The sequence below is a fragment of the Canis lupus genome, chromosome 19 (genome assembly GCF_003254725.2).
Source record: "Canis lupus dingo isolate Sandy chromosome 19, ASM325472v2, whole genome shotgun sequence".
NCBI lineage: Eukaryota > Metazoa > Chordata > Mammalia > Carnivora > Canidae > Canis > Canis lupus.
The window spans coordinates 3675471-3694256 of record NC_064261.1 but is presented as its reverse complement, the minus strand read 5'-3'; the positions used below and the strand labels follow the sequence as shown (position 1 = coordinate 3694256).

Below are 18786 nucleotides of genomic sequence, written 5' to 3'. Positions count from 1 at the left end.
TTTTTAACCTCAGCACTTAAAACAGTGCCTAGTCCATTACAGGTGCTCACTTAGGATTTGTTGAATATGTGAACGAAAGAATGATTCCTGGCACAAAGTATAAATCCTCAGTAAACATTATTTGAACTGAAATGAAAAATGTTGGCACAGCCTCCCATGTAATACAGACGGGAGAACAGGTATGTATATTGCTATATGCAGAGTTCTCTGTAGATTTTTTTTCACATCATCCTGTTTTGTTTTGTTTTTTTTTTAAGATTTTATTTATTTATTTATAGAGACACAGAGAGAGAATGAGAGGCAGAGACACAGGCAGAGGGAGAGGCAGGCTCCATGCAGGGAGCCTGACGTGGGGCTCGATCCAGTGTCTCCAGGATCATGCCCCAGGCTGCAGGCGGCGCCAAACCGCTGCGCCACCAGGGTTGCCCCCATCCTATGTTTTTAATGAATATATTTCTTTCATAAGACATCCATTAAGGTTCTCTGTAGATTATATGTTTTCTTTGATTGTTCATGTGAAGCTATATGTGTGTACGGTAATCTACAATTCATAATATAACATTTTATTATATTATACATAATCTTTAATATTATAGACTATTTATACATATAAATATTAGCAAATAAAAACAGGCACTAAAGATTTTCCAATTTTATTTAAATGAGTTCAAATCAAAACTCGAGAATCTAGTTAACATACATTGAAGTAAGGTACAGGAATAGCAAAATTAAAGTGAATGCAGATTATATGGATAGCTCGATTCCTGTAACATAAAACTCAAATGCAAAGATGGAATTCCTTAAGCTCTTTACCCCAACGGCATATTCTGATCTCCGAATATGATCTCAGTAGGAAACTATTCAGATGTGCAAAATCTCAAGTCTCTCAATCCTGAAATCTGTCAGTAGACACCAAAAATCTTCAAGGCACATTAAAGCGTTCTAGAAAAGCAGCCTGTTTTGAAGCTACGGTTACTGAAACTACAAAAGCACCCATCAGACCCTCTCTGGCATTTTTCTGCTGAGGTGTCAATCAGCCTGGGATCAGCCTTGGGCCGGGGCCGCGTCAGCACCACCGCGGGCTTCCTCCTGTAAATCATCCCCTGCACAGGCTTCTGATTCAACCGGAGGATTCTCTTCTTCTAGTTCAGCATTTCCACCAAAGCTTTCCCCCTCTGCTGTCCCTTTATCGTGACTTCTGGCAACAGCTTCATCCGAAGCTGCACTGTGACCCTCAGGGGGCATTTCAGGGCCGGGGCCCAGCGCTGCCTTTGTACCCTCGGCCCCAAGCGCAGTGGCCTCCGTGTCACCTGCACAGGCCGAGGCCTCTGGGGCTGCACCTGCAGCATCCGGACTGTCTTCTGCGTCCACCTCCGGAACTTCCACTAACGATACTGCATGGACTTCAGAACCTGCTTTCTCAGCTCCCAAAACGTTCTCTTTTTCACCTTTAAGATTTAGTCCATTAAACAAAGTGTTAAACAGCACGGGAATACGGGGGAACTCTGCACAGTCAGTGTTAAAAATGAGACAAATCTATATGTACTGATAGGACATGGTCTTCAAGGTGGCCTCTTATGTGAAAAAAGGAGCAATGTGTATTGTACGGCACCATATGTGCTAGGGCAAAAGGAGGGAAGATATACCCAGGTGGTTTTTTTTTTTTTAAGATTTATCTATTTATTTATTCATGATAGCCATAGAGAGAGAGAGGCAGAGACACAGGAGGAGGGAGAAGCAGGCTCCATGCTGGGAGCCCGACACGGGACTCGATCCCGGGACTCCAGGACCGCGCCCTGGGCCAAAGGCAGGTGCCAAACCACTGAGCCACCCAGGGATCCCCACCCAGGTGGTTTTTATTTGCAAAGACTCTCTCCAGGAGGCTACGGAGAAGCTGGTATTATTGCCTGCCTCTGGGAGGGAAAATGGGGACCTGCTTTTTCATAAACACTTTGAACCTGATAAACCTTAAAAAATTTTTTTAATAAATATTATTTATTTTAATATAAGGAATGTGAAGACAATCCTGTCTCAACCTCAGTTTTATCATCTGTAAAATGAGGATATTGATAATATCTACCTCACAGAGCTACTGTGAGGGTTGATTAAAATAATGTGTACGATTTATCATACATTTTTTATCATTTTGGTTTAAAACCAAAAGTGCAGGGCGCCTGGGTCACTTAGTAGGTTAAACACCCGACTCTTGAGTTTGACTCAGGTCATGATTTCAGGATCTGGAGATCCAGCCCCTGTGGGGTTTCGCTCTCAGCAGGGAGTCTGCTTGGGATTCTTTCTCCCTTCGGTTCCTCCCCACCCCAGTAACAAAGAAGTGCTATGGAAATGCTGTTATTTCATTATCATTACAATCAGCCTTCTCATAATTGTATTCAGTGGTGGGTTTTTTTTTTTTTTTTAGTAAATCAATTTTTTTTAAGATTTTATTCATTTATTCATAGATACACAGAGAGAGGCAGAGACACAGGCAGAGGGAGAGGGAGAAGCAGGCTCCATGCCGGGAGCCCGATGTGGGACTTGATCCCAGGTCTCCAGGATCACACCCCAGGCTGCAGGCGGCGCCAAACCGCTGCGCCACCGGGGCTGCCCCTTCAGTGGTATTTATTGATGATATTCCATTTCTTACTGTTGTCATGACTAAAAGGCTAAAACTGGCTCATAAGTAGCTTTTCTTTAAAGGATTTTATTTATTCATGAGAGACACACAGAGGAGAAAAAAGAGAGACACACAGAGAGAGGCAGAGACACAGGCAGAGGGAGAAGCAGGCTCCCTGTGGGGAGCCCTATGTGGGACTCGATCCCAGGACCCTAGGGTCACAACCTGAGCCAAAGGCAGATGCTCAACTGCTGAGCCATCCAGGCGCCTCTCATAAGTAGCTATTATCTGTCCCTAAAGAGTGATCATATTCATTAATAATAATGGTATTATAATTGAGATGGAAAAAAGTATTTATTTATAAAAATTTTATTTATTTATTTATGAGAGACACAGACAGAGAGAGAGAGAGGCAGAGACACAGGCAGAGGGAGAAGCAGGCTCCACGCAGGGAGCCCGATGTGAGACTCAATCCCGGGACTCCAGGATCATGTCCTGGACCCAAGGCAGCGCTAAACTGCTGAGCCACCCGGGCTGCCTGGAAGAAAAAGTATTTAAAGCAGCAGTTTAAGGCAAAAAATACACATTAGAGTGAAAATATAAAGTTTCTGTTCCAGTAGTTGCTATTTTATCAATCAGATCACCTGAGGGACTTAAAAGACATGATTGACTGTCCTAATGTCAAGTGTACTTTGGGTAGGCACCCAAAACTGAAACGAAAATTAGTTTTGTGATTCAAAAAAAAAAAAAATGAGGGAAATGAAAGGTGAAGCTGCTGAGAGAGACAGATACTAAAATTATGCCTGCATGAATGGAAGTCTGAGTAGGGGAAAAGGAACATTACCACACAAAGAATTCAAAGTCACTGGTCAGCAGTACAAAAGTAAAACGTCTCATTTATCTGATGCACTCATCCAAAACATAACAATATTCTTTAGGTTTTGGTCGGGCTTTCCCTTTCTCAATGAACTCCCGCCCAGAGCCATTCTATTAAGTTGGTAAAGAAGCCAAAAACCAATAGTATTCCATTGCTAGGCTAGGGTGATGGAAGTCAGTGCCTCAAGGGAAAAAAATAATAAATTCACTTTACCTTGCGGTGGATGTAACTCTGCTTTGTTTTTTTCTTTCAAATTTGTTATATGTTCCGTGGGTTTGGCGTGCTCTGATGTGACCATCTTATAAGTCTGAAAACAAATGTGTGCTTAAGGTTATTTCTGGAGTTCAAGGATTCATCAGGCCAAATTCAAAGGTATCTACGATTCAAAGAAGAGAAACCCAATGCGCACTCTCTACTCTTCTGCTTCCCCTTTGGAAACGTTCACTATGAAGCAGAACACTTTATTTTTATTTTTTTTAAGACTTTATTTACTTATTCATAAGAGACAGAGAGAGAGAGAGAGAGAGAGAGAGAGCAGAGACATTTTGGCATTTATCCCCAAGAAATGGGGCCTGATGTGCACACAAAAACCCATATACAAGTGTTCATGATTGTTTATTTGTAATAGCCAAAAGCAGGAATCTGTCTGGGTGTCCAACAGCAGGTGAATGGTTAAATAAACTGGTACACGCATAACATGGAACAGTATTCAGGATTAGAAAGCAATGAGCTGTCAATACAGGTATAACAATTTGGATGAGTCTCCAAGGAAGTATGCTGAGGGGAAAAAGCCAGTCTCAAAAGGTTATGTACTTTATGATTCCATTTATGTAGCATTCTTGCAGTGGAAAGTGATAGAACTAGAGAACGGATTAGTGGTGAGGGCCAGGAAGAAGGGAGGGGAGGGGCAAAAAGAGACTGAGGGCAATTATAAAGGGCTAAATGAGGGAGCCTGTATCTTCACAGTGGTGGTGAATACACGAATCTCCATGTGACAGACTTGCCCAGAACTAAATACACACACATATACACACAATGTGCATGTAAAAGTGGTAAAATCTGAATAAGGACAATGGATTTTTATCCACGTCCATTTCCTGGTGTGATATTGTATTGGAGCTTTCAGGAACGTTAATCACCGGGGGAAATGAGGCAAAGATGATATGAGATCCTCTTGGTATGAGCTCTTATCACTGCATGTGAAACTCGATCATCCCACAATAAAAAGTATGAAAAAAATCTTCCAAAATAGCTTATTTGTAGACCCTCATGAAGACTCCTTATGTAAGCTAGTGTTATTCCTTAAAAGCAGCACTATGACCTGACCATGGTTATTTTCAGAAACAGAACTGGGAATAACACCATCTGAAGCATAGATCCAACGTGCAGGCATCCTTTCATTTCATATTCAAGTAGTCGTCTCTGGCCTGTACTCATATTAGCCAATGATATTTCAAAAATGAAAATCCCACTAGTCAGATAATATTGTTTGTATTATCTCAGCTTTAAAGAAAGGATGGTAGTGATTTATCACTCGGTAGTAGGATGACAGATTTTCAGAATCTGTATATTTGTATATAGTATTCTCAAAATTTCTCATAATGAAAGACCAAGCATCTATTAAAAATTATGCTTTGTGGGCAGTCCGGGTGGCTCAGAGGTTTAGCGCCGCCTTCAGCCCAGGGCGTGATCCTGGAGACCCAGGATCGAGTCCCACATCGGGCTCCCTGCATGGAGCCTGCTTCTCCCTCTGCCTGTGTCTCTGCCTCTCTCTCTCTCTGTGTCTCTCATAAATAATAAATGAATAAATAAATAAATAAATAAATAAATAAATAAATAAATAAAATCTTTTAAAAAATAAAAATAAATAAAAATTGTGCTTTGCAAATCACAAACCATTTGATAGCATGTTAAAATTAGACTGTGGAAATGGAAAATCTATAACCTCAAGGGTGGAAGTGAAATGGAAGTGGCCCTATCAAATCCCACAGGGTTTGGTGAATTCTGATGTGAACCATTGGGGTTTGAAACAGGCAGAGCAAACAGGATCAGCAGGAGTGATGGTCATGGTTTCTGAGTAAGAGCAGGGACTACTCTTCTAGTCGGGTGGGAGCTCCTCGTAGCTTATAAAGCCACTCTGCTGACTTAGCACCCTCCATCCTCAGTACACAGAGCTGAGCCTGTGTAGGGGTTCACAGTCCTGAAATCGCCAGCCCAACAATGAATGACATCCCAAGGAATGTTACCTTTTTGTTGTTGTTCAAGGGGCTAAAACACAAGGTGAGAAGAAAGACTAGTTTAGACAGAATCAAAGAGATGATGGTATTAGACTGATTCATACCCCCGTGGCCAAGAGAACCTACCTTTTCCAAATCTAACATGGTCAAATGCAGGGTGGAAAGAAGGCCTGCCGGAAGAGGCCTTTGGACGGCCTCCAATCTAGACTCTGAAATTTATTTCCAAATGATATTATTTATATTATATTATTTTATTATAATATAATAATAATAATATATAATATATAATATAATGATAATGATATTACTTTATTATATTATTTATGAAACGTTAGTATTTAAAATATCCCACAAATAGCTCAGACCCTCAAAAATTGACACGACCTGTGCCTCTCCCAGATTCTAGGATGTCCTCATAGTAAAAGATTTTACTTGGAAATGAAAAACTGGCTAGTGAGCATCTGTGGATTCAATTCAGATAAATCTAGGACAGCACTTATTTTAGTATAGGACAAGGAAGGGGACTCGAATACAGGTTTTCAAGTGCCTCGTATTCTGTATTTCCTGCTGACAAAAGCCTAAGATTCTTAGGAATTAAAGCTTCCACCATTCAAGAGTAAACCTACATATTCCTAGAAGTGGAAAGGGACTTGGAGACTATCACCTTGTCCAACCTCCACTTCCACTGTGAGAGAACAAGGCTAGAAAGGACTCAAAAGCTCAGTCAGTTTACAACCTTCCAGTTTACGATGGAGAAAGAAAGAATTCATGGACTGGAGCCGTTCATGTCTGGCACTAATAAACATAATTATGGGTACAGTTAGTTCCAGATGAAATTCCATCTTCCAGCTTCCCATATAATCACAAGGCCTAGTCCACTCTGTTTCTTCAATGGCCTACATCCAACAATAGTAGCCCTGGGCAGTGAATTCAACATTAAGCCGTTGAAAGATGGTAGAAGAAACAAATCTAGGTATGAGTGAAAGCTGATAGATGAGGGGCCACTGGGTGGCTCAGTGGTTGAATGCCTGCCTTCGGCTCAGGGTATGACCCCAGTGTCCTGGGATCGAGTCCCGCATCAGGGTACCTGTGGGGAGCCTGCCTCTCCCTCTGCTTGCATCTCTGCCTCTCTCTTTGTGGCTCTCATGAATAAATTTAAAAAATCTTAAAAAAAAAAAGTTTATGACAAAATGATGAATGATTCAATAGACTCATCTTATTTAGTGCGCAAATATTCCATCATTTTAAGTTCAAAATTATGTCATCAAAAGCTTTTTTTTTAAGATTTTATTTATCTATTCATGAGAGACATAGAGAGAGAGGTAGAGACACAGGCGGAGGGAGAAGCAGGCTCCATGCAGGGAGCCCGATATAGGATTCGATCCCGGGACCCCAGGATCACGCCCTGGCCTGAAGGCAGGCGCTAAAACACTGAGCCACCCAGGGATCCCAAAAGCTTTGTTTTACAGTGATTACCTGGGAGGAGTGGGTAAAGGGACCAGGGAAGAAAACACTTTTAATTTTCCATGTCTATTTTGAATTTTAAAAAAATGTATGAATATTACCTTTGTAAAATAATGAAGGTATATAAAGATATGTAAAATTAATAAAAACTATGAAGACAATAAAAAGATTCAGGGAGGAAAGAATGAATAGATATAACACAGAATTTTTAGGGCAGTGAAACTATTCTGTATAATACTATAATGGATATATCATTATACATTTGTCCAGACCCATAGAATGTACAATACCAAGACTAATGTACACTATAGACTTTAGTTAATAATAATGTATAAATATCGATTCATCAGTTGTAACAAATGTACCACACTGATACAAGATTGTTAATGGAGGGAGTGCTGAGAGGAGGTATGAAAACTCTGTACTTTCTGCTCATTTTTCTGCAAACGTAAAATGCTCTAGAAAAAAGTAGTCTATTAATTTAAGTTAATCTTTCCAAATAGTTCTTGTTAAATGTTAATAATAGTATCTACCTAATAAAATTGGTGTAATTATTAAATGAGCCATAAGTCTGTCATTTGATAGATGGATACTCAAACGTCAACTAGTGTTATTAGTATTTAGAATAACATCTTTTTTTTTTTAAAGATTGTATTTATTTATTCATGAGAGACACAGAGAAAGAGAGGCAGAGACACAGGCAGAGGGAGAAGCAGGCTCCATGCAGAAAGCCCCGTGCAGGACTCGATCCCAGGACTCCAAGATCACACCCTGAGCCAAAGGCAGACGCTCAGCCGCTGAGCCACCTGGGCATCCCTATAATAACACCATTTTTACTGAAAGTCACCCATACTTGGCAGTGTATGATGCATAAGAAATGTTGATTTATACTTTAAAAAAATCTCCATAATCTCATATATTTAATTAATCCCATGTCCTGACTTTAGCAATGCTTTGAGTTTTACCATAGGTTGTAAAATATATGAATTCCTGAACATTATGGTTATTTAAACACTTACATAATATCCACCAGCACTGACTGTGACACCTACAACGAGATAATAGATCATATTTGATCCAGATGGTCCAGGCAATTTGTTAGACGTCATCCAGCGAAGAGATGCTAGGAAAACAAGTTGAAACGCAGTTAGCTCCACCACTTAAGCAAAACTATTTAAAATAATTATATCTTAAAAAACTTTTCCCCATCAGTGAACCTAGAATCTATTAACATCAAGTGCTTTTGGCTTAAGGGAATACAGTATTACAAGGTAGGGTAATAATTCCATTTGACATTTTCCCAATCTAATTTGACAAGTGGTCATGAAACCTGTCACCTTCATGCTTAGCATCATGCTTTTCTTGGAAGGAGTGCAGGCGTAGGTAAGGAGAAATGACAAAAGCACTGAACAATTTTAATAGTCAAACAAGATGCAAAAGAAATCCACTTGCTGTATGTACTCCACCACAGGATTCAATGGAAACGATTATTTTTCCAAAAAGTGAATTAAATATATTTGTACTTAAAACTTACATGTTAAATAAAACATGTTGAAATCCAACACATTTCTATAAATCTATAATACAAATTCATCATATATAAATGTACATACAAATAGGCAGAAATCTTATTTTTTCTAACAAAAGCCTCTAAAGACAGGTAGATATAAGCTTAAGACAAATGTTACAAGGTCATGTTTGAAATAGAAGTACAATCCTGTACAATAGAAATAGATAAGAGTGCTATATTATTATGTTTAAATATATAAACCTTACCTATACCATATGCCCTGGAAGTGAAATTTTTATGATAAACTCAGAGCTAGAAATAACTGAAAGTTCATACAGCTCAAATTCTTTATTTTAAAGATTAAAAAGTAGAGGCATTTATATATTTGTTCATTCATTAAATACAGCCGAGCACCTCCTGTGTGTTTGGCATGGTTAGAATCATTAAGGATATAACTGTGAACAAGACATACTAGGTCCCTAGCCTCAAGTAGGCTACAGACAAATAATTGTAGACAAATAACTGCAATGCAGTAGGACGAATGCAGGAACAGAAGTAAGTAGAAGTTGCAACAACAGCATGGAAATTCAGTGAAAAATCTCAGCTAGTTGGCTCAAGGTACCTGTCACAATTGAAGAGACGTGACCTGGGTTTTGAAGGAACAGTAGAGGAGATTGTCAGATAAATAAGGCAAGAGAAATTGCACTGGAGGCAGAAGGCACAGTATATGCAAGAGTAGGAGAGCTGTGACTGGGAAAGTGCAAAGAAATCGGACGTGGCCTGACACAGAGTATGGGTGTGAGGATTAGTAAGAAGTTGTGATTTGCACACGGCAAATATTAAGACATTTGCACTGATCACAAACCTTTATAGTAGCAATACTAGAGAGATTTCTTGTGTTTTTAGTTTGGATACAAATGACCGTCTCTTGCAAAAAAATATTTTCCCCCACAAATGTACCCAAAGAAGACAGCATAAGAGGTAATGGCTTTGACTTGTGTGTGTGTGGGGGGGGGGGGCTTTTGTTCGTTTAAAAATACATTTGTTATTAAATAGGGAATATGTAGCTTCCATACTTGTCAACCAGCCATAGATACCAAAAAGATTATTTTAAGTAGGAAGCAATAAATAACTCATTAGAGATTTAGGTAAAGACAAACACAAATACACTTATGTCTGTTATTTAAAAGAGCAATGAAATGAAAAATAAAGATTAATTAGTTTAATTTGAGCATATCCATACAATGTGAACTAGATATTTGAAATTTTGCAGAAGAATATTTACTTACATGAGAAAATATTTACAATATATTAAATGCAAAGCTATAGCAGAATAATCTATACAGGGCTATCTCACTTTGTGGAAGCCAAGTGCATAAGAATAAAATGCAAGAGGAAAAAAGGTCTGGAGCATTATATACACTAGAACGTAGATGGTGGTTTTCACTTAGGATTACAGGTGACTTCTATTTTGCCTTTTTGCATCCCTCCCAAATGATCGATTACAAACCCAAATTCTTTACTCATTAAAAAGTCATATTTTTAAAAGCAAAACACAGAAAACACAATTTGACCAGGCACAGCTAACATCTTGCTCTTCGATAAAACTGAAAGTTTTATTTCTCATCAACAGAGAAAGTACCAGGAAAATGGTCAATGAACGTTCCTGACTGAAGCCGGGTTTGCAGTAAATAATGGTTCTTAAACTACTTACATAAATCAGGGCTACGAGGAAAAAACAATCAGACGAGAATTAGGGACAGATCAGTGCTGCCACAGCCCGAATTGCTACCCTCCGATTTAGGACTTTTAACCTACTTTCCCCTTATCCCAAGTTGGGAAAGAAATCCTCTGAAACCGTCGTTACAAAAGGGGTGTGTGTGTGTGTTTGCGCCGGACGAGGGTGGGTGTGGGAGTGCAGGCGGGTCCCCAGGCCGCGGTCGGGTCAGGTGGGGGGGTGCAGGCCGGTCCCCAGGTCGGGGGGGGGAGGTGCAGGCGGGTCCCCAGGCCTCGGTCGGGGCGGGGACGGGGCAGGGGGTGCAGGCGGGTCCCCAGGCCGCGGTCGGGTCAGGTGGGGGGGTGCAGGCCGGTCCCCAGGTCGGGGGGCGGTGCAGGCGGTCGGGGCGGGCGCTCCTCTCTCCGCACCCCACCCCCCCAGTCACCACCGTCACCTGCCTCGGTCCGGCACCAACCGCTTCTCCCTGTTTCGTCTGCGAAAAAACTGCCTCTGTCTCTGCGCGCAAAGATCAGAGGAAACGAAGATGCCTTCTTCTGTTACCTGCCAGGCAACTTATTCCCGGTGTTTTAAGAGAAAAATAAAGCTAGCGGGACAGACCTTCCTTCCGTCCCACCACCAGCATCACCGCCACAGGCCTAATGAATGTGAAAAGAAAAGGGGAAAAAAGGTCCACAGAATTTCCTGCAGGAGTGTTCTCTCTCTCTCTCTCTAAAAAAAAGGGTCCATACATATTTCTTCAGGAGTGTTTCTCTCTCTGTCTCTGTCTCTCTGTGTCTCTCTCTGTCTTTGTCTCTCTGTCTCTGTTTCTCTCTCTGTCTCTCTCTGTCTCTGTCTCTATCTGTCTCTGTCTCTCTCTCTGTCCCTGTCTCTCTGTCTCTGTCTCTGTCTCTCTCGGCTCGGATGCACGCTCTGGGAGCGCGCCCTTCCCAGGAGGCGTCCGGGGGTGCGGGGCGGAGGCCGCGGGGCTCCAGGCTAGAGCCGCGGGCGGGGGGGGGGCGGGGGGGGGGACACGCGCGCTCGCACCCCGCGGGCCGCACCGCGCTCCAGGCGCTAGAGCCGGCGCCGCCCTGCTCCTCGAGGTTCAGTTAGGAAGCCTCAGCTCGCCCCGCGGCCGCCCCTTTAGGACACCTCTGCGCACCCCGTCTTCCCTGGCAGCCCCAGATGGAGGAGGGGTGGCAGGTCCGGGGACGGCGGGGCCCAGCCGCTGGAACGGGGGACCGCTCCCGGTTCCCGGGCAGCCCCAGGGAAGGGGCTTCGAAGGCCCGTGGAGTCCCGGCTGCCCGAGCCCTGGGCGAGCCTCGGCTGTACTCGCTCGGGGGCATTTACCCGACGTCTGCGGGGCCGCGGGGCCCCTCGCCCTCCTGGCCGCCATGCGCGTCCCCCGCCGCCCTCGGGCAGCTGCAGCGCCCTGGTCCCTAACGTCTGTGCGGCCCGCGGGGCCCCTCGCCCTCCTGGCCGCGATGCGTGTCCCCCGCCGCCCTCCGCGCTCCGCCCTCGGGCAGCTGCAGCGCCCTGGTCCCTAACCTCATAGAGGTGCTCAGCTACGCAGCCGTCAGCCAGGCGCCCTTCTAAGCGCTTTAACCGCATAGTGACTCCTTCCGACTCACCCCACTGCTGTCCCCATCTCAGAGATGAGGAAACTGAGGTTAACTCACTTGCCCCAGGTCAGGATTCGGACCCGGGAAGCCCGGCCGGGATTCCGAAGGGCGCGGGAAAGGCTCCCTACTTCCGAGGTCTTCCCGACCTTCGGGGCGTCGCCCCCGGACTCGCCTCCCTCCGTCCCCCCACCCCCACCCCGGGGGCTCGGTGCCCCCTTCCGCAGCCCCGGCCGCGCTCGGCAGGCCCCAGGCCCGCGCGACACTCACCGTCCTTGCGCAGCGGCGCGGGCCCGGGGGGCGCCCTGAGGGGCAGCGCCAGCGTCCGGGAGACCGCCCTGCGGAGGTACATCGCGCCCCGCGCCCGCCGCGCCGCACACTCGGGGCCGCGTGCGGCTGCGCCCGGGGAGCGGGGAGCGGGGAGCCGGGAGCCGGGAGCCGGGGAGCCCCGCCCCGGGGAGGAGCGCCCGCCGCGGCCCAGCCCCGCGCGGCCCGGGGGCGGGGGTGGGGGCGGGGATGGGGGCGGGGGCGGGGGCGGGGCGGCCCGCTGGAAGTGCTCCGCGATTCGCGTGACATAGACGCGGTTTACCAGCCGGGTGAAATCCTGACCCCGTTTTTTGTTTGTTTGGGGTTTTTTTATTATATTTTTTAAATATTTATTTATTTATGATAGACCTAGAGAGAGAGGTTTTTTTTTTTTTTTTTTAAGATTTTATTTATTTATGCCTGAGACACAGAGAGGCAGAGGCCCAGGCAGAGGGAGACGCAGAGTCCCCGCGGGGACTCGATCCCGGCCGGGACCCCGGGGTCACGACCTGAGCCGGAGGCAGACGCTCAACCACTGAGCCACCTCCTTAACCCATTAAGTTACCCAGCCCTTAGCCTTCCTAGAGGTGGAAAGGGTAGCGGGAAGTTTCGGAGTATTCAAAGCCCCAGGAATACTTGGATCTCTAGGCAATTCACCGTTACGAAGACTTTTAACTATAAACTTCTAAAATGCTGTAGATACCTCCACCGGTTGTGAAATTTAGGATCTCCACACGGACAAAAAATGCTGAATTACTAGTTTCTAACCTCAGATTTCAATTTATTGCTTCGTTGTGGCTACAAGAATTTGTCATGATTCGAGCATGGAAACCAATAATTGATGCTTATGGTATTTTTTTTTTAAAGACTTTATTTATTTAATCATGAGAGACATAGAGAGAGAGAGAGAGAGGCAGAGACTCAGGCAGAGGGAGAAGCAGGCTCCATGCAGGGAGCAGGACGTCGGACTCAATCCCGGGACCCCAGGATCACAACCTGGGCTGAAGGCCGCACTAAACCGCTGAGTCACCAGGGCTGCCCCTTACAGTATTTCTAAATGATTCATTTTTGGAAGGCATGTTTCCTCCTATAATAATCCCTCCTGTGTGTTTGGAACTTGATAGTTTATAAAGCACTTGCACCTTTATTATCTCTTTTAATTCTCATTTCAACATTCTCGCCTTTAGCAAATGGCTTGGTGGTAGGAAGGAATGTCCAGGAGCTGATGACCATGAATTAAAAAATAAAAGATGTGATCATAGTTCTTCTAGTGTCAAGTTCTCTTGGCATGTTACAGGCACATTTGCACATTTTGCTGTGTGAATAAACACTCCTTAGAGGTTCTACTTCTGCACCCAACGCTGGGTACTCTGACATACTCTCACTGGAAGAATACAAAGTCAATGATCAGAACTGTTTTTTTGATACTCAGAGTAGCTAGCTATCCCTAGTGATGAAACATTTAAATAAGAGCAGTTAGGTGGGCAGCCGGGTGGTTCAGCGGTTTAGCCCCACCTTCAGTCCAGGGCCTGATCCTGGAGACTCAGGATCGAGTCCCACATCGGGCTCCCTGCATGGAGCCTGCTTCTCCCTCTGCCTGTGTCTCTGCCTCTCTCTGTGTGTCTCTCATGAATAAATAAGTAAAATCTTAAAAAAAAAAAAAAAAAAAAGCAATTAGGTAATCTGTAGGTAACGAGAGATCAAATTTTGGTTTCCAAACAGTGTGAGAAGGGGCTAGGCCTCCACCAAGGAGATAGTCCTGATAGTAGCAGAATGCAGGTTAGTGCATTTACTAAGTTGAGCAGCATCAGGCACACATCCGTTGGCAACTAGAGATTAGCTATCTCCGTGGGGTGTGGGATGTTTAGTGAACTGCTAGCTGGTAGGACCAACGGACAAATCAAACCAAATCTGCCTTCCACTATGGCTCATTCATTCCCTGGTATACTTGGCGATGAATTTTTACTTGGTTGCCAGGGAGAAGTAGTCAAAGGCAATAAATGCATTAAATGAATTAATGCGTGCGTTATACTATTATTGTGTCAGAAGCTCCCCTAAAATGTTTTTTTTTTTTTTTCTGCCTTTCCTTGCTACCCAGGGAAGGGTCCATATGGCGTTGTTTTGCCATATACATTTTGCCATATGACAGGGGAAACTTTCACAATGTCTGGGGCCCTTGATGTTCTGCAAATGATGGAGTTGGAGGCCCTCAACTTCCTGCAGCAGGAACCCACTTCGGTGGTACCGACCTTGACTTCCAAATGGAACAGTACACAGGGCAAAGTGATGGTATCTACCTCCTAAATCTGAAGAGAACCCGGGAGAAGCTTCTGCTGGCAGCTGGTGCCGTTGTTGCCATTGAAACCCCAGCTGATGTGTCGCATCATCCAGAAATCCGGAATTTGCTGCTGCCGCAGGAGCCACTCCGATTGCTGGCCTCTCTGCTCCTGGAACTTTCGCTAAGCTGATCCAGGCCGCCTTCTGAGAGCCAAGGCTTCTGGCGGTGACTGATCCCAGGGCTGACCCCCAGGCCTCACCTTAGCCTGCCTCCCGTGGCTCTAACACAGACCCTCCCCTGCGTGGGCATTGCCATCCCTGCAACCAAGGGAGCTCACGCAGTGAGGTGCTGGCCCGGGAGATCCTGCATGTGTGTGGCACCGTGTACCCTGAGCACCCGTGGGAAGTCATGCCTGATGTCTGCTTCTGCAGAGATACTGGGGAGATGGAAAAGGAAGAGCTGCTGACCAGGCTGTGACCAAGGAGGAAGTTCAGGGTGAGTGGATGGCTCCAGTCCCTGAGTCACTGCGACCCAGCCTGAAGTCGCAGATGGTCTGCAGGCGGCCTGGGGCCCTGTGCACCTATTCAGCCCGTCCCCCCACCCCCCAACGACTGGTCTGCAGCTCCTGCTGCTCAGGCCGCTGAGTGCGTAGGAACAACCGTGGAGGGGCCTTAAGCTGCTCTTCTACAGAGGCAAACAAAATGGAAATAAGGTTGATGGAAAATAAACAGATTCTAAAAAGCAAAAAGACAACAAAAAAAAAAAGAAGGATTTTTTTTTTCTGAGTAAATATTTGTAAATGATGGTGGCTCTGGGGACACTGTTCTAGGCTCCTGTTCAGAGTGCAATTGTATTCTCTTTCTGGTATAGTCTGAGGTGTTCTGGATCACCTCTAGGTTGCATAGTAGTCACCCCATCGGTCAGACTCTAAATGTGTGTCAAAATGCTCACAAGATGCTACAGACCATGCTAGACGCTGGAGATTGGTCATAATTTATCTCACAAATCCTTGCCGAGTATTATTACGGTAGGCACCGTTCCAAGGCACTCTCCAAGGAACAAGACAAGATTTCTGCCATCACAGAGATGTTATAGTTGCAGGTATATGAGGCGGAGAACCACCTTTGCTACCAAGCCCACCGTCAGTGGGGCCAATGATCACAAAGAAATCTCCGATCGGATATTAATAATAAATGTAATCTAAGGCCTTTGGTTAAAACCAAACTAGGTTTTTAAAAAATATTTTATTTACTTATTTGAGGTGAGTGAGAGTGAGAAAGATCACAGAGGCAAAGGATGGGGGAAAAGCAGAATTGCCACTGCCACTGAGCAGAGAGCCCAATGAGGGGCTGGATCCCAGGCCCCTGAGATCATGACCTGAGCTGAAGGCACATGCTTAACCAACTGAGCTCCCCCCCCAGGGACCCCTAAAACCAAACTAGTTTTAACAATGCAAACCGATTGGTTTAAATGATGCAAGAATGACACACATGTATAGGACTTTAAAAGCTTTTCCCAAAGTATTGCCTCATTTATTTCTGTACTCCATCCTCTTGACGATCCCAAGGGATATTGGGTAATGTTGCTTATCCCTTTATCATCACTCATGAGAAACACTGAGGTAGTATACTAGTGTGGTTGGAAGTGTGAGTTTTGGAGCCAGATACCCAGTCTGTTTTACTGGTCTGAGTAAAATGTGGATAATTCCTTTATTCATAGGGTTCATGTGAGCCCTAAGGCACATTAAGTATGAAACATGCTCACCTAGTTGGAGGAGGCATTGCTAGATTCTGGCTACCAGCCCAAGCTGGAGCCCAAAGCTCCTTTTACCATATTCTGCTTTTCTTTTCTTTTCTTTCTTTTCTTTTTTCTTTTCTTCTTTTCTTTTCTTTTCTTTCTTTTCTTTTCTTTTCTTTCCTTCCTTCCTTCCTTCCCTTCTTCTTCTTCTTCTTTTCTTTTTCTCTTTCTTTCTTTCTTTCTTTCTTTCTTTCTTTCTTTCTTTCTTTCTTCTTTCTTTCTTTCTTTTCTTCTTTTTTATTTTCCTTCCTTCCTTCCTTCCTTCCTTCCTTCCTTCCTTCCTTCCTTCCTTCCTTCCTTTTTTTAAGATTTTATTTATTCATGAGAGACAGAGAGAGAGACAGAGAGAGAGAGAGAGGCAGAGACACAGGCAGACGGAGAAGCAGACTCCATGCAGGGACTCATGTGGGACTCAATCCCTGGTCTCCAGGATCACGCCCTGGGCTGAAGGCAGACATTCAACCTCTGAGCCACCCAGGCATCCCTCTGCTGCTTTTCAAGGCACACACGACAGGACCCATTGTATTCCACTCTCTTATCATATGGTAAGATCTAGTGGGGTGTCTATCACGTCCTCTATGCTGGGTGAGGCCTTGCCAGCTGAGAGAGGCCAGAATTGTGAGATAAATAGTGCCACTCTCCAGGTCCTATCCATCTTAGTTAAAAGCTTAATGCCTCTTGTTTGTTTTGTTTTGTTTTTTTTTTTTTTTTTATGATAGGCACACAGTGAGAGAGAGAGAGGCAGAGACACAGGCAGAGGGAGAAGCAGGCTCCATACACCGGGAGCCTGACGTGGGATTTGATCCTGGGTCTCCAGGATCGCGCCCTGGGCCAAAGGCAGGCGCTAAACCGCTGCGCCACACAGGGATCCCTTGTTTTGTTTTTCAAGTAAGCTCTGTGCCCAACGTGGGGCTCGACCTCACAACCCTGAAATCAAGAGCCTTGTGCTCCAGTGACTGAGCCAGCCAGGCACCCCAACCTCAGTGCCTCTTGGATTGAAGGGGACTTTTCTACCTACTTTACTGCTCCTGCAGAATATGTGGCTTTCCATTTTGATGGCAAAATCTTCGTATCTTGATGAAATATTTCCTAAGAGAGGACATGCCCATGGGTTGTCAAATTCACTCTGTGGTAAGCTGTTTCTCCCAAACACAAAAGAATTTTAACATAGGTCTTTTGGATAGAGGACTGAGAAACTCAGGCAATGGTTTCCCAGCTGTTGGCCATGTTGTTGATAATACTGCCCTTGAGCACATCCTTGACATTTTTCGTGGTCTGGTTGGGAAAACAAGAATCAAGGGTCAGAGATGATTCAGCTTACCTAAGATGGACTCTACCTAATTGTGATCGTTGACAAAGAAGATATTAGCCTTGAATACATATTGTAAGGGGCCTGTATTGGTAATATTAATCATACTTACTCAAGGCTTAAATGCTATAAACTAAAAGGAATTTTCAAAGACGGAGTGATTTCCTGGACTCCATCAAAAGTTAGAAAAAGCTTTGTTTTTCTTTCTTTTTTTTTAAAGATTCTATTGATTTACTTATTTGAGAGAGAGAGAGAGAGAGAGAACACACACGTGTGGGAGTGGGGGCCAGGGAGCAGAGGGAGAGGGAGAAGCAGATGAGGGGCTCAATCCCAGGACTTGAGATCATGACCTGAGCTGAAATCAAGAGTTGGTCATTTAACTGGTTGAGCCACCCAGGCCCCCCACAGCTTTGTTTTTCTTAACATTAAATTCTTAGGCTATCACCTGTACTTTCAACAGATCAATATAAAGTGTACTTTATATAGATCAACATAGATACACCTACAGGAGTACCTAGGAAGACAAATTGGCAATGAAGAAAGCCCTGATAAATCCTTTTGATGGGCCAAAATATTTAGATACAATGACGGAGAAAGGTCATCAAAGGTGGTAAATGCTTAAATTATTCTTGGAGGTGACTCAGTACACTCTCCACCTACTCTTCTTTGGCAAAATAAACATGAGATGCCCTAGTACTTCTGTATAATTTTCCTAAGGTATCATAGCATGTTACTACAAATTTGGATGGCTCAGGACAGCAGGAAGAGATTCTCACAGTTTGGGGCCCTCAAAGCTCGAAATCAAGATGTCAGCAGGGCCACGCCTGCTCTGAAAGCTGTAGTGGAGAATCCTTCCTTGCTTTTTCCAGCTTCAGAGTTTGTAATAATCCTTGGCTTGTAGCTGCATCACTCCAATCTCTGCCTCTATCATTACACGGCCGTCTTCTCGGTGTGTCCATGTGTCTGTCCCTTCTCCTAAATATGCCAATCATACTGGATTAAGGATCCACTCCATGCCTGTATGAGCCCATCCTAACTAATCACATCTGCGGTTACCCTAT

The 18786-nt window shown here is 44.5% G+C and overlaps 1 protein-coding gene across 2 annotated transcripts; it reads right to left on the bottom strand.

The window, feature by feature from the left end:
- Window positions 1-637: 637 nt before the first annotated feature.
- On the bottom strand, window positions 638-12481 carry LOC112669291 (mitochondria localized glutamic acid rich protein). Of its 2 annotated transcripts, none has more exons than XM_025462276.3 (4): window positions 12306-12481; window positions 8212-8315; window positions 3705-3798; window positions 638-1448 (listed from the first exon to the last, which is right to left on the bottom strand). In XM_025462276.3, exons 1-4 carry the CDS (start codon window positions 12385-12387, stop codon window positions 1045-1047), a joined length of 684 nt encoding a protein of 227 aa, XP_025318061.1. In that variant the 5' UTR covers window positions 12388-12481; the 3' UTR covers window positions 638-1044. The 2 variants fall into 2 exon arrangements, with proteins under 2 accessions (XP_025318061.1, XP_025318063.1); XM_025462278.3 differs by lacking the exon at window positions 12306-12481 and adding an exon at window positions 12096-12199.
- Between the last annotated feature and the right edge of the window lie 6305 nt (window positions 12482-18786).